General features: G+C 41.4%; 1 protein-coding gene across 1 annotated transcript in view; it reads right to left on the bottom strand.

Annotated features, from left to right (window-relative positions):
• HTR4 (5-hydroxytryptamine receptor 4) overlaps positions 1 to 14,235 on the bottom strand; it is an 89,557-nt gene that overhangs the window by 51,056 nt on the left and 24,266 nt on the right. Inside the window, exons 4-5 of the mRNA XM_021695446.1 lie at positions 5,799 to 5,952; positions 1,584 to 2,152 (exon numbers count right to left, since the gene is read on the bottom strand). Coding sequence (XP_021551121.1) covers positions 1,584 to 2,152; positions 5,799 to 5,952 — 723 coding nt within the window. The remainder of the gene's footprint in view (positions 1 to 1,583; positions 2,153 to 5,798; positions 5,953 to 14,235) is intronic.

The raw sequence follows: 14,235 nt of genomic DNA, 5'->3' as shown, positions 1-14,235 counted from the left end.
CTGGACTCAGGCAACTGCTAATTCAGACAGCTTTTAGGCCCCCACACAGAAGTTCCTGCACACACACTTTATGGCTGGATTCTTCCTAGGACCCTCGCTTAAGGCCCAATAATCAGGAGAGAACGCCAGCCTACAGGAGTGGTCTTGGAGGCCCTCCCACCGGTTGGAATCTCAACACCAGACTAGGCTTTAACTACAAGTCTGCCCACACTAGTAGCAGTAAATTGAATTCAGGCTTCTGAGCAGTCTCTGAGGCAAAGTGTTTACATTTCACTGCAGACCCTATTTTCTCTTTTCTTTTTTTACACATGCAAATGAAAATTCCCCAATTTTCAGCTGCCAGGACAGCTGAATACTGTCATCAGAAAAACTAAATGCTTGTGTCAAAGAAGGAACTTTTTAGAAATTCCTGTGCATCTTGAGGCAAAGAAAAAAAGGCTGTTGACAATTTATCTTTGCTACAGGATGAATGTACTTATATAACACATGGTTTTTCCCTGGCTGAGAATGACTCTAGCCCAAGGGAGCCAGAAAATTCTCAGGGTTTAGAGAGAGGCATCATGACTGCTCACTGAACATCCAGCTCCAAAGTTACTCCCACCTCCATCAACCCAGGTGACCTTGGGTAAACCACTTGACCTTCCCATGCACTTTCACATTCCATTTCTTTCCTCATGCTGCTCAATTTGCTAGAATGGCTTCCTTGATCTCTCCTCCAAGTCTCAAATTCTTAAAAAATGCTGTCCTCTGAGGCCTTTCCTGATTTTCTTAAGCCAAATCAGCTTTTTTCCTCCTCAGATTCCCTTTCTTGATTATCCATACCTCCATTATATCATTTATCATATGGTATTACTGTTGCACATTTATCCTATTTATTTCATTTATCACGTTATTTTGTGGCCATCTTGGGTATCAGGCCATATGTTACTCCTCCTCCTCCTACTAATCATATTAATAACATTGTTAGGAGAATTATGAGTACTTACTATGTGTCAGGCCCTAAAAAAATACATCATCTCTAGCTGTCACAAAAGCCCTATGAGATGGATGTTATTCCTTTTTTTTTTTTACAGTTGAGTAAAATAAAACCAAGAGAGATTATACAAATGGTTAGTAGTGGCAATGAGAGTCAAAGTAGAGTCTATTTTACCTTAAAGCCCATGCTTTTAACTACTACCTATAAATAATAATGGATAATATTTGCTACGTGCTTACTAGGTGTTGGGATCTCTACTATGTGCTCTACACACATTAGCTAATTTGATCCTCACAAAAACCCTGTGATGCAGATACTGTGATTGGGATCTCAGTTTTTTAAAAAATGAAATTGAAGTTCAGAGTGGTTAAACGACTTGCCCAAGGTCACAGAACTGTGGAGGCTAGATTTGAATAAAGGCCAGTCTCCCCCAGAGCCTGAGTCCTTATCCACTATTCTATTTCATGACCAGAGAGTAGAATTTTCTTTATTCTTTGTAAACACTGCACAGGTTTTCAAGAACAACCCCCTGGAAACAAAACACTGGAGGGGTACCCGTTCCGAGTCATGCAAATAAACAAAATCTATCAAGCCCCTAAGCACTCACCTTAGCACATGTGTGGATCCATTAATGGTTGTGGTTGAACAGGGGACAGTCTGGCCCAGAATGGAGGGTCTTCGGTAGCGCTCATCATCACAGCAGAGGATGATGAGGAAGGCACGTCTAAAAGACTTATTCAAGAAGGCGTAGAGAAAGGGGTTCAACCCAGAGTTGATGTAACCAAGCCAGAGGAAAGCGGTCCACACCTGTCCAGGAACGGTGTAGTCTATGAATGGATCCACGATATTGGTGACAAAGAATGGAGCCCAGCAGAGGCAGAAGCAACCCATGATGATGCACAGGGTCTTGGCTGCTTTGGTCTCTGTCCTCATGCGATGAGTGCTGTGCTGGTCGGCTGGCTGGGACCTGCCTTCTGAGGAGGCTCCTGCCCGTTGTAACATCTGGATCTGGTGGGCATGCTCCTTCGCTGTGACGTAGATGCGGTAATAGGCCAGCACCATGAGGAGAAATGGGATGTAGAAGGCCACCACAGAGCAGGTGATGGCGTAGGGCTTGTTGACCATGAAGATACAGTACGTAGAGTTAGAGTTCTGGTTGAACTTCCTTTTTTCTATCTGAGAGTTGGAGGGAGAGAATAAATGAGGAAAGAAGGGAGAATGGGAAGGAAAAAGTGAAGAGAAAGAAGCAGGAGGGGAAGGAGGAAAATTGTGAGAAAAGAAAAAGGATGAAAAAGCAAAGGAGGGATTGGAAGGCAGAAAGAAAAGGAGGGGAACAAGGAAGGGGAAAACACAAGAGGAAAAAGAGGAGGAAAGAGAGAAGAAGGTTTATCAGCCAAGTTCTCTTTTCCTAATAAGCCTATAGCGCATAGAACCATGAAGGTAGAAAGGAATATGATTGCATCCTGGGGGGCAGAGGGACTGTCTCTGCACAAGGGGTTGAAGGCCCCAGGGAAGAGGAGAAATAACATAGGGACAAAATCATTCTTCAATCTCTGTACCCAACTGAGAGCTGAGTTAGCGTCTCCTCCCTTCCCCCTCTGCCTGCACACAATATATCTGGTAGTAAAAATCTTTGAACTGTGGCCCGTCTCCTTCAAGACTGTTCTTACATCTCAGCATTTCCTATATAAAATTTAGAATTAGCTTATCAATTTCCATACAGATCTTTGGGGATTTTGATTGGAGATAGAGTAGAATGATTGAGGAAAACGGACTTCCTTCCCATGGTAAGCCTTCCATTTCACAAACATGGCAATTCTTTCCTTTACTTAAATCTTTTAAAATGTATTTCAGTAATATTTTACAATTTTTTTTCTGTAAATGTTTTGCACATCTTTTGTCAGATTTATTCCTAAGCATTTGACTTGCTATCCTATTGCAAATGGTACAACCTTAAAGTCCTTAATCCTAATTGTTTGTTGTTGGTATGCAGAATTCGGTGAAAAATTTTTGTATGGCAATGTATCCAGCAACTCTGTTAAATTGTTATTAATATTTCGTCTCTAGATTCTTATTACTTTTCTTCGTAAGTACCCATCTGATCTCCAAATAATAAAAATTTCACTTCATCCTTTCCAATCTTAATCCCATTTTTCTTGCATTATTGAACTTGATAAGACCTCCAGTGTAATCCTAAATAGAAGAGGTAATAGTGGACACCATTTTACATTCTCAGTTCTAGGAGGGGAGTTTCAATATTTTACTATGAAGTATGATACTTGCTGGAAGTTTTTTATGGATGCTCTCTTCTATTTTTAGTTTGATGAGAATTTTTTAAAATCATGGATAACGAATTTTGTTAATGAATTTTTGGCAGTAAAGAGATGATCATGTGGGTTTTCCCTCTTTCTTTTATTAATATGGTGAATTACAGTGATTGTGTTGCATTGCTGGAATAAGCCTCACTAGTATTAGATACTGTGATGCACTGAATCTCTTTTAAAGATTGAAAGACTTTTCTCCCTACTATAAACTCTGTCTGCTGACAGCTCTGAGTTATCAGCCCTGCCTAGGAATAGCCCTTGGCTGAAGAGAGCTGTATAATCCAATGACACCTCCCTGTCTGAGGTCAGCCCTCATCCAGTGTGACTATACACATGAACAAATGTATGAATAACATATGATACACACGTATGGTATTTTATTTGTGTGTTAGTTAGTGTCCTATCTCATAGCATATTATAAGATTATAGTATACCTTCCTATTGAATTGACCTTTTTCTCATAATGAAATATTTCTCTTTACCTCGAGCAGTATGACTTGCCTTAAATGTATTTTATCACTGATAACAGTACAGCTACACCAGCTTTCTTCTGATCAATGTTTGCATATTATATATTATTATATGTATGATAATATATATATTATTTTATATCAACCTGTCACCTTACATTTCATGGGCCTCTCTCACAAGCAGCATATATTATGTATTGACTAGGTGATGAAAATATTGTGACCAGAACCTGCAGGAACCTAACCCTGTATTTCTCCTAGGAGCAAAGAGTATTTGCTAATTTGGCGCTGGTGGCAACTTTATAGAACGTACTTACTGCGACTGGTGAGAATCAACTGCCTCTGTATTGTGAACACATGGGTTGTGCTAGCGTCTCTCTAGGCCAATTCAATGTGCAGATGAGTGGAAAGATGCAAGGCCATCACAGCACCACGGAGCAAATACTAGGCATGTTCACAGCAAGCAGATGCCCCATTCCCCAGGTGCATGAAGTAGAGAGGGGATGCCTCTATGTCCCTCCACAAATGGACAGCAACTCCATTCTCTAATTAATTTCCCTTAGAAACTCTATATCCAAAGGTAAGACTGCTGCACTCTTTTTAAAAGTGCCCATGCACAAAAGCTTATGCTTCCAAATGTCTTCTCCGTTAGGGAGTCTAAGTTTAGCACAGAGATTAAGAGCATAGACTCTGGAATGCAGCAAGCCTGGGTTTAGCCAGAGTCACCACCACTCCCTGCCAATCTGACGTTAGCTAATAACTTAAGCTCTCTCATGCTCCGTTTCCTGACGGCAATGATAAGATCAACCTCATGGCATTGTTGTGAGGCCTGAGTGAGGTTTCACAGAAATGATGATTACGTGAACCTGGACTCGGCAAACAGTAAGTGTTCAACATTGGTTGGTCATAATTATTACTCTGCTGGTCGTCGGAAACTTGAATTTCATTTCCCTTGAGAATGGTGAAATTGGAAGTTGGAAAGAAGAAGGATAGGATTCAAGAAAATATCCATACAGTCTCCCTGGTATGAATCCCCTTTTACTTCTCCACTCCTTTGTCCCCAGCATTTCTTTCAGAAGCCCAAGGAACTCTTGTTCTGACATACCACATGCAAATCCTGGCCCAGCCTTGGCTTGGATATCCTTTCCTGGACAAAGAACAAGGCAAGATTAGGGGCTGGGAATGTGGTGGAGAGAAGAACAGGCAGCTCCTACTCTAACTGGTCTTGTTGGGCTGGAGCCTGCTCTCAATCTCTCATCTCCAGTCCCCTTCCTACCTCAACATGGTCCCCGTTGCAAAGTGACTGCCTGACAACCACCTTAGGGAATAGATTTCACTGCAGGTGAACCCCACCATAACTTTTGATCTTCACTGCAACTTTGGTACTATCAACATAGTGTGTCAGAGCCGGAAGACTCTTGAAGATCACCTGGACAGGGGCCGGCAAATGCCTGGCACACATGCTGCTCTCCGACACCCCTGCAAGACACACTCCTCCACTGAAGACCAATGCACCTTCTCATTGCAGTCCTTCAGGGTCAGGGACAGAGCTGGGCTCACGGTCCAGTTCTCTCAACTCCCAGCCCAGAGTTCTCTTCATTTTCTGGAAGCCTCCACCCATGTGACATGTTTTCTGCTGGTCACTGGAAGCCATGAGATAAGGTGAAGGCCACTTGGGGCACCTCACATACCTCAGGCTCTGTAGTCTGAACGCTAAGCTTTGAGTACCTGTTCTGCTATTTACTGGGCATGTTATTTCACCCTTTTGCGCCTTCCTTTTCCCATCTGGATGAGATGAGAGAAGGATGTTTTCAGGATTCTATGTAAAGTCTGAGCATCCTTTCTGGCATACAGCAAACATTCCAAAATGTTAGCTTGCATTTTTTTTGTTGTTACTGCTGTCACTCCAACCACTATCAGAATCTTTCTTAGAATAGCCACCCAACCTGATATTATTTGTTTATTTAGAATCCCAAGCAAATAAACTTCATCAGAGAGTAAACCAGCAGGGTCTGCAGAGGTACTCACCAAATCAATTATGCCAATATTATTCCAGCCTTGCATTATAGGGAGAAAAGAGATAAACATAGGGATGACCCAGCAGCCTCCCAGCATTAATGCGATGCGCAGAGGGGTCATCTTGTTCCTATAGACCAGAGGCTGACAGCAGATGGCATAATACCTGGAGAGAGAATAGAAGGCGTGGGTGCCATGGGAAAGGAGGAATGAGAGGGAGAAAGAGGGAAGAATGATTGAGGAGAAAGAAGAGTGGAGAAGGAGCAGAGAGGAGAAGGGGTGTAAGAAGAGGAAATATTGGGAAAGAGGAAAATCGGAGCGGGGAGTAAAGAAGAAAAATAAACAAGGAATAAAAGAGAAAATAATGGGGGGAAAGCAGAGAAAGTGGGTAATAGAGGAAGGGAAGATGACACCAGGAAAGGACAGAGGAAAGAAACAAGGAATTACATAAGGAGATGTGATATTGGCCCATGAGTTCTGCAGACATAAATATCAACCTTAGATCACATCTGAGAGTCACTGTTGGAGTTGGCCCCACATCTCTCTTCCTCTCCCTGTTGCTGAGAATCTTGATACACACCTGGGGGTCTGCTCTGTCTCAGGCGTGGTTCCAACACTTACCTTCATGCCTGGGCACTTCGGAATCTTCTGTCCAGCCCTCTGGACTACAGCGTCCAGGCATCTGTGGCCCCCTTTGATAACAAGGTGAAGTCTCCCAGGTTTGGCCCTACATCTGAGCTCTAAGAACTGGATCTCAGATTTGCCCCCATCCTCTTGGTCATCTGGCTATCCTGAGGTGAAGTTCTAAGTCAGTGTTCCAGAGACTCCACTCTTCTCCCCTGCATCAGACTCACCTGAGGAGGCCTATTTAAAATGCAGATTCCAAGGATCTCCTGAATCAGAGTCTGTTGGGGAAGGAGTTTGTATTTTCACAAGTGGAAGTCATTGCAGCTGCTTGCTAAATATGTCCAGCTCCCCCTTCTGGGCACATGTACTTCCTGGCCTCACTGTGGTTGGACGGAGCCAAGTGACTGGTCTGGCCAAGGAGTTGTAAACAGGGTTGACATGCATTACTTCTGGACTAGGCCATTTAATTGTTTCTTTGATGCCAAGAATGTAGTTTCAAATATTCCCTGCTCCATCGTGTCCTACCTACTGGTAGAGACCACCTCGCCCTCATTTATCTGGGTCTGCTCTCCCTCATGGGACTCACTGCTTACCAGTTTTTGAGTCCATGTTCTGCCAATGTATTAGCTTTCTTCTTTCCTCCAAATAGAGATGCAACCTGCTCCGCTCAGTGATCTGGTCTCTAACTCCCAGACTGCTTCTTGTATGTTTTTCTAGTCTTGGAGATCACCACTCCCATGCCCAGCAATTCAGGGAATTTGACAACAGGCAAAATACTCCAGTAGACCTATCAGCTATTTGTCTTTGGAAGTGTCAAAGAATAAGTGCAAACAGAAAGCCTGGGTGATAAGTCTATTCTTTAAGATTTTATACCATTTAATGATGAGACACCCCCATATATCCCTCGTTTTATGCAATCTGCTTTAATTTTTCCCACCTCTTCTTTTCTTTTCTTAATTCAAAGCATAACTAACATAACAATGGCTATGTTCTTTGAAGAGGTGGTGGTAGGATGAGTTGGGAAAGAGGGTGGAATAAGGAGAGCCCCCTCAGTGTCGGAACATGAGAAGTGGGTGCCTCAGGAGCTGAGAGGGGAGAATTATACATTTCCCTCCAAGGCATCAGGGAGCAGCTGACCATAACATGCCAGGAGGCTTCCTGTGGCCAGCAACACAAGCGGGTGTCCTGACCTGGATTGGAGTACAAGGAACAACAGACCAAAGAATGGGAGAAAGGCTCACTTGGGGAACCCATTTTCTCTATCTATAAAGCTGATACAATAGCAAAACATAACTAAAGGGAGTGCAGTAAAAGAATCATGATTAGCTGGAATTCCCTCCATGATCTTGACTTATAAGAAAGGCAAATCATATCAGAATGACAAATTTTTCTGAATGGCTGTATTAATAATCATCAGGGTTTTATTATGTACATAGAATTAATCATGAATTTGGAGTATATGAAAATATTTTTTAGTCTCAAATTGTGCTCCTTCCTCATTTCCTGCTAGAGGGTCTAAATTAGACATTTGGTTTTATCCATTTAGCATCCTTCATCCTTTCTTTTGGTAATAGCATCCCAAAGCCTTTGGGAATTATCTCTTCTCTGTTGCTTTCGTGTTGTTGGGAGAGGAAATGATGGCGCTCCCAACTTTTCCGGCCACGTAGTGACCCAATCAGACTTTCTCCTGGGACTCTGAATGCCATGTGGAGTGATGCAAAGATGGGGAAGTCAGTGGAGGTCCCTTGATACAGCAGCCTTCTAGTGGGGCTGGGAGTAGGTCCTGCCTGCTTCTTGGATCGTTGGGCAACCATGCTCTTGCCTTTTTAGGTCTTCTTGCTTCAACTTTTCCTTCAATTAAGTAAGTCACCACATACCTTTCCAATAAATTCCTTTTTTGTTTAAGCTGGTGTCACAGATTGAGTTATGTCCCCTCTCCCTTTCCTAACAGGTATGTTGAAGTTCTAACCCTCAGGCCCTTGGAATATAACCTTATTTGGATACAGAGTCTTCACAGAGGTAATAAAATAAAAATAAGGCCATTAGTGTGGGCCTTGATCCAATATGGCTGATGTCCTTAGGAAAAGGGAAATTTGGACACAGATTCAGATACGCTCAGAGATGGAGGATTGGAATGATGACTCTGCAGGCCAAGGAACACCAAAGACTGCCAGCAAACCACCGAAAGCTAAGAAGAACCAAGGAAAAATCCTTCCCCTACAGGTTTCAGAGGAAGCATGGCTTTGCTGACACCGTGACTTCTAGCTTCCAGAACTGTGAGACAACACATATCCTGCTCCAAGCACCCAGTTTGTGGTACTCGTTATGACAGCTCCAGCAAACTAACAAAGTTGGCTAAAGTCAGTCTCTTGCCAGCAAAGTTTTCTGCCTCAGTAAAAATGGTTTTGAATGTCAGACATGTCCTTCATAGATACTTTGTTCTAGGCAAGACTATCTTTGATTCAATATACTTTCAAATCATAGCTCAAAGTTATAACAGCCCTTCATCTACCATCCCAAAGAAGGTGATTGAGGGCTAAGTGAAGAACGGATGTTTCCCTATCTTTGCTGTATAATTTATGATTTTTGAGGTTGGAACAGATGTTAAGTGAAGACAAGATTTCAGGAATTTTGGTTGGATCTCCAATGTTACAGAAATCCAAAAGTTCAAAAGACAAGGCAAAACTAAGGAACTTGTGGGACAAGAGATAAGTTTGAGGAAGCAGGATATCTTAGCTGCAAAGAGTCTTTAAACTTTCATATGTGGATACAGATATTTAGAGGGTCATGTTGGGAAGACAAAAGAATTTACAGAAGAAGACTTTAGAATATATAGTTATATTGGTGCTCAGAACATTTTTGTGAAAGTCTTTCTAAGTCTTGCTTGGCCAGGATGATCGCCTGATGAATTGCATGATGAATATCCTGTGCACAATAAAATCTCCTCATGTTCAAAGTGGGTGAAAGGATGGGCAAAATAGGTGAAGAAGATTAAGGGATACAAACTTCCAATTATAAAAAAAATAAGGCATGGGAATGTAAAGTACAGCATAGAGAATATGGTCAATAATATTGGAATAACCACATATTGGAATATATGGTTGGAATAACCAGAATTATTGTGGTGATCATTTCATAATGTAAGTTTCAAGTCACTATGTTATACATCTAAAAGTAATATAATATTGTATTTCAACTATGCTTCAATAAAAAATAGTTAATTAGATTTATTTTTTTAAAAAAATGATCTCTCCATGGTCTGCTGGTCCAATGTTCTCACTTTATTTGCATTACCCTTGGTTACTAGGAGCTCCTGCCACAGAGAAGTAAATAGTGGTGGCAGATTTCCTTTTGCAGTTCAACTTCAAGGGGGATACTGTGGATGTCATACACATTTTACCGATCTTTTCCCCATTTGACCTATGCAGTCAGTATGCTGGACAATGGATGCCTGAAAGAAAGTTGCTTGGACAGCTCATTCCACAGGGGCTCAGGTGGGATGCATCCGTGGTCTCTTGCACAGATAGTTGTAGAAAGTTACTCTTGCATGATGTGGGGTGGTTGGGTAAGCCTGAGAAAAGTCCTTTATCTCCTACTTTAAAAATCAGCAATCAGTAAAAGGAAAAGAAGAATTTTATTTTTATTTAAATTGTATTGGCTAAGTTGCAAGGGATATGTAAGGATGAATAAGAAAAATACCAAATTTTGTCTAGATATCTGTTGGACTTGAATCTTCCCCTCTACATCATATTCAGCCTGATGCTGTCTTATGATAGACAAAATTTGATTTTTAAGTGCCATGGAGTAGAAAATATGAGGCTTTTATTTGGAGCTCAGATCATACCAGCCACTTGACTGATGGGCTCAACATTCTTACCCAGGCTTTGGCACTCTTGAGGCAGGTGCCCTGAATAAGCCACAGTATATGCTTCTATCCTTCCTGATAGCTTTTGAATCTTTGCTTTCTAGCCATGAATCGAGAAAAATAAACATCCTTTTGAAGTCTGCAGTCAAGAATCTAAATTAAGTAGGTGAAGATAAACATCACTGAATAAAATGATTAATAAAAATTGAGTCCGAGTGTTAATTGACTAATGGAGTTTCCTTAAAAATTCTAACCTTTGTCTACTGATCAGGGACCAAACAGAAATCTAATAACTTGACTGTTACCTGTCATGATTGCTTTTTAATTCCTATATTTGAATTATATTACCCCTGCAAATAACAAAAATATTTATCCTTTCATGAACTGCCCCCAAAACACACATAACAACACCACTAGGCAGAAGTAGCTGACTTAATAGTTACTATACATTTACTTACCAAGGGCTCTCCCTGTATTATCTCATTTAGTCCTCACAACTACTCTTGAGACAGGAACTATGAAGACACCCATTATATAGATGAGGAAACAAACACACAGAAATCTCAGAATGTGCCCAAGGTAAGAGCTGAGCTGGGATCTAGTCCAGGCAGTTTAACTCAAGGGCCAGAACGTCAACTTCATCACTATCACTTCACTCTGCCACCTTCCCTAAGTCCCCAAGGGATTATTCTAATTCTTTAAAAGCCACTTTAGAAACAATCAAAACGCTGAATCTCAGAACTTGTAGGATCCTCAGAATCCTGAAAACCCCAAATCCTCTAAAAAATGAAGTGTATCCAGGCCTGTCTGAATGTACGAGGGACTGTGAATTCACCACAGCCCACTGCCCTACTTTCTAAACTTAAGACTACCCTGAAGTTAAGAAAGTTCCTTCCACAGTTGATTCTCTGCCACCTCCAGCTTTAACCTCTGGCTCAATTAAACATTTCTGTCTCGAATTCTTTTTCTGCATAGTGGTCCTACAGACACCTAAGGAGAGCTTTTACATTTTTCTGAAGTCTTATTTTCTGTAGGAAACATATACCCAGTTGGATTCAACCCAGGTTGATTTTGCTCACCAAGGGGGTACTTGGCAATGCCTGGAGACATTAGTTGTTGTCACAACTGGGAAGGATGATGTTATTGGCAACCAGCGGGTAGAGGTCAGCGATGCTACAAGTCTCACCATGGACAAGACAGCCCTGCACTCCCCAACAAAGAACCATCTAATTTACAACATCCACAGTGGTAAGGTTGAGAAAGCTTGCTTTAGAGGAGGTGAGCGCACCAAGAGCAGGGGCTCCATGTCCTTGGCATATGCTACAGTGTGCCATTACCTCCTAAGTGTAGATGTCACAAGTGTGGATGACAGCACAAGACTCCAGTGCATTCTCTACAGACCAGAGAAGACCAGTACATTGCTTTCCATCCTGCTCACCATAACTTAGTACAGCCTGGGGGATACCCAGCAGTACAAGACACCTGCACTCCCTCAAAGAGCTAAGATCTATGACAGGAGGTGAGAAAAGTCCACCTTACCTGATTTATAAGTTCCAGAAATGTTTGCCTCATTTACCGTTATATCCCCAATGCCTCCTACAATGCTAGATAGAGTGGATGTTCACAGAATGGGTTGAATAAATAACAAACCCTTAGTCATTACCATTTAAAATAAATTCCATTACAATGTGGGACCAAGTTTTTGGGATGTAAGGGTCCTGTTTAGTAGAGGGATGGAAAGGTTTTCTCCAACAAGTGTCTTTTAAGGTGGACACCAGAGCCAGGGGAAAGATGGTAGAGGAGAAAGTGTAATCCATGTACTATAAACAGCATGGACAAAGGCCAGGAGACAGAAATTATATATAATAAATCCATAAATCTATATCCATGTATCTACATAGCCTTATAAACTTAAAAAGAGTACAAGTTAGCTGGACCACAGAGTGTTTGTAAGGAAGTAGAAAAAAATACGTCTAAAAAGGCCGGCTGAAGGGCAGTGGTTCTCAAACTGTAGCATGCAACAGAATCACCTGGAGGGTTTGCTGAAACAGGTTGCTGGAAGATCTGGAACGGGGTCCAAGAATTCGCATTTCTGTTATGGTCCTGGGTGACGCTGCTGGTGGTGGTTTGGGGACTCTGAGAACCACAGTCTCAGAGGTTCTTGCATGCTATGCCAGGATGAGTCACCAAAAGTTCTTTGAACCGGAAAATGTCCATTGCAGTCAACATTGCTACATGCTCCGCTAAAGAAGCCGAATTACAACAAATTCAAGAGAAAGGATTGTTGGTTCATAAGCTGGGTGGACAGTGTTTCATCAGGGAAAGCAGTTTTGTCTCATCTCAGGAATAGACTTATCTGCAAGATCTGTTCTCTAGACTTCCTTTGGACAAGTCCCATTCCTCTTTAATCAGAAAACTTTTATAAAGTGGTTAAATGAATGTTCAAGTGACAAGTGAGGTTCCAGATGGCCCGGATTAACTAAGATGTGGCATGGGTTTTTGCAAAGAAATGTCTCATGCAAAAACATTTCAAACTATTGCTTATAAAACTCCATTAAAATCCCCTTTGATAGACCAGCCACCAGCTTCCCTAACTGCAGCCATGTGTACATGTGTGATCAAACTGCTTTTAAATGTCTCTGGGGACACAATTTACTTTGGCAACTCTTAGAAGACAGTCATGTATTTTAGGCTCCATGCTAATCTCTTCCCCACTCGTCCTGCAATTAAGGAAAATTCTTCCCCCTCACTTCCTGCCATCCAGCCACAGGGAAAGCAGAAGGAGCAAGGAGAATAACTTGGAACCTTAGATTCTCAGAATTAGAGGTGATTTTAGCAGTCAACTTTATGTCTTGATCTGGGTATCAAGTCTCCCTGCCTTAACCATTTATTAGCTCTGTGGTCTCAGGATCAGTTATGTGACGTCTCCATGATCCAGTTTCCTCATGTGTAATATGGGAAACATTGTGTCCACCTCCCTGATTGATGGTGAGAACTGATGAAATAATGTTTTAATGTTTTCCTGGCACATAAAGATTAATAAATAATAGTTATTATTTTTACCTCTATTCCTTCTGATCTTCTATGTATATATCTAATATCTAAGCATGTAAGTATATATAAGTATACATAGATATGTAAACAATCAGAGGATATATATATGTATATATATATGGATGGATATATATTGATATATGAATTCAAATAGATTCAAATTCATTTTGGAATCAGGGGCTTTAAATTATTTAATAAAATGGAAGTCACCTGGTTCAATATCTCTCCTAGTAGTCAGTTATAAGAAACAAAATGGTGAATGAGTTGGTCCCTAAAGATGAGTTGGTCCCTAAAGGTGAATGGAAACATTGAGACCATTGCAAGCAATGAATTTGATTATGCGTAGTATTCTCTTATGGACTTAATCCAGGCCCAGTCCTCCTACCTGAAATGATCAAAGACAACATCCTAGATGGTCACTGAGACCAAATGTCTAATCAAGATCAACTAAAGAAAGAAACATTAAACCACAAGCGAGAAGAGATGAAGTAGCACCTGCCTGCTAAGACCCAAGTACTGCAATGGAATCAGGAAAACAAACCTTTCACCACAGATTTTTCCCCCCACAATTCCTAATTCACAAAACACAAGCTAATGGTCTTCAGGACTTTGGACTAAGGGGATAAAGAGCTCCACTGCATCAGTAAATTTATTAGTTACAAGGGGGAATTTTGCCTTTGGCAAAGAGTTTCAACTCTTTCACGGATATTCCTTCCAACATTTGACAAATCATTTGGTGTCTTTGGGTCTGTTTTCTTATGTGTAAAATATCTCAGTTTTTGTAAGAGGTTTTAATTGTGTTGGATTAAAGATGGCCATGAGTTCTTTGACACTTCCCATCCATAGGTGGAGAGTCTGCCCCTTCCCGTGGATCTGGGCTGCCTTTTGACTGCTGTGACCAAG

The sequence above is a fragment of the Neomonachus schauinslandi genome, chromosome 7, assembly GCF_002201575.2.
Source record: "Neomonachus schauinslandi chromosome 7, ASM220157v2, whole genome shotgun sequence".
Classification (NCBI taxonomy): Eukaryota; Metazoa; Chordata; class Mammalia; order Carnivora; family Phocidae; genus Neomonachus; species Neomonachus schauinslandi.
This window is presented reverse-complemented; position numbering and strand designations above follow the sequence as displayed.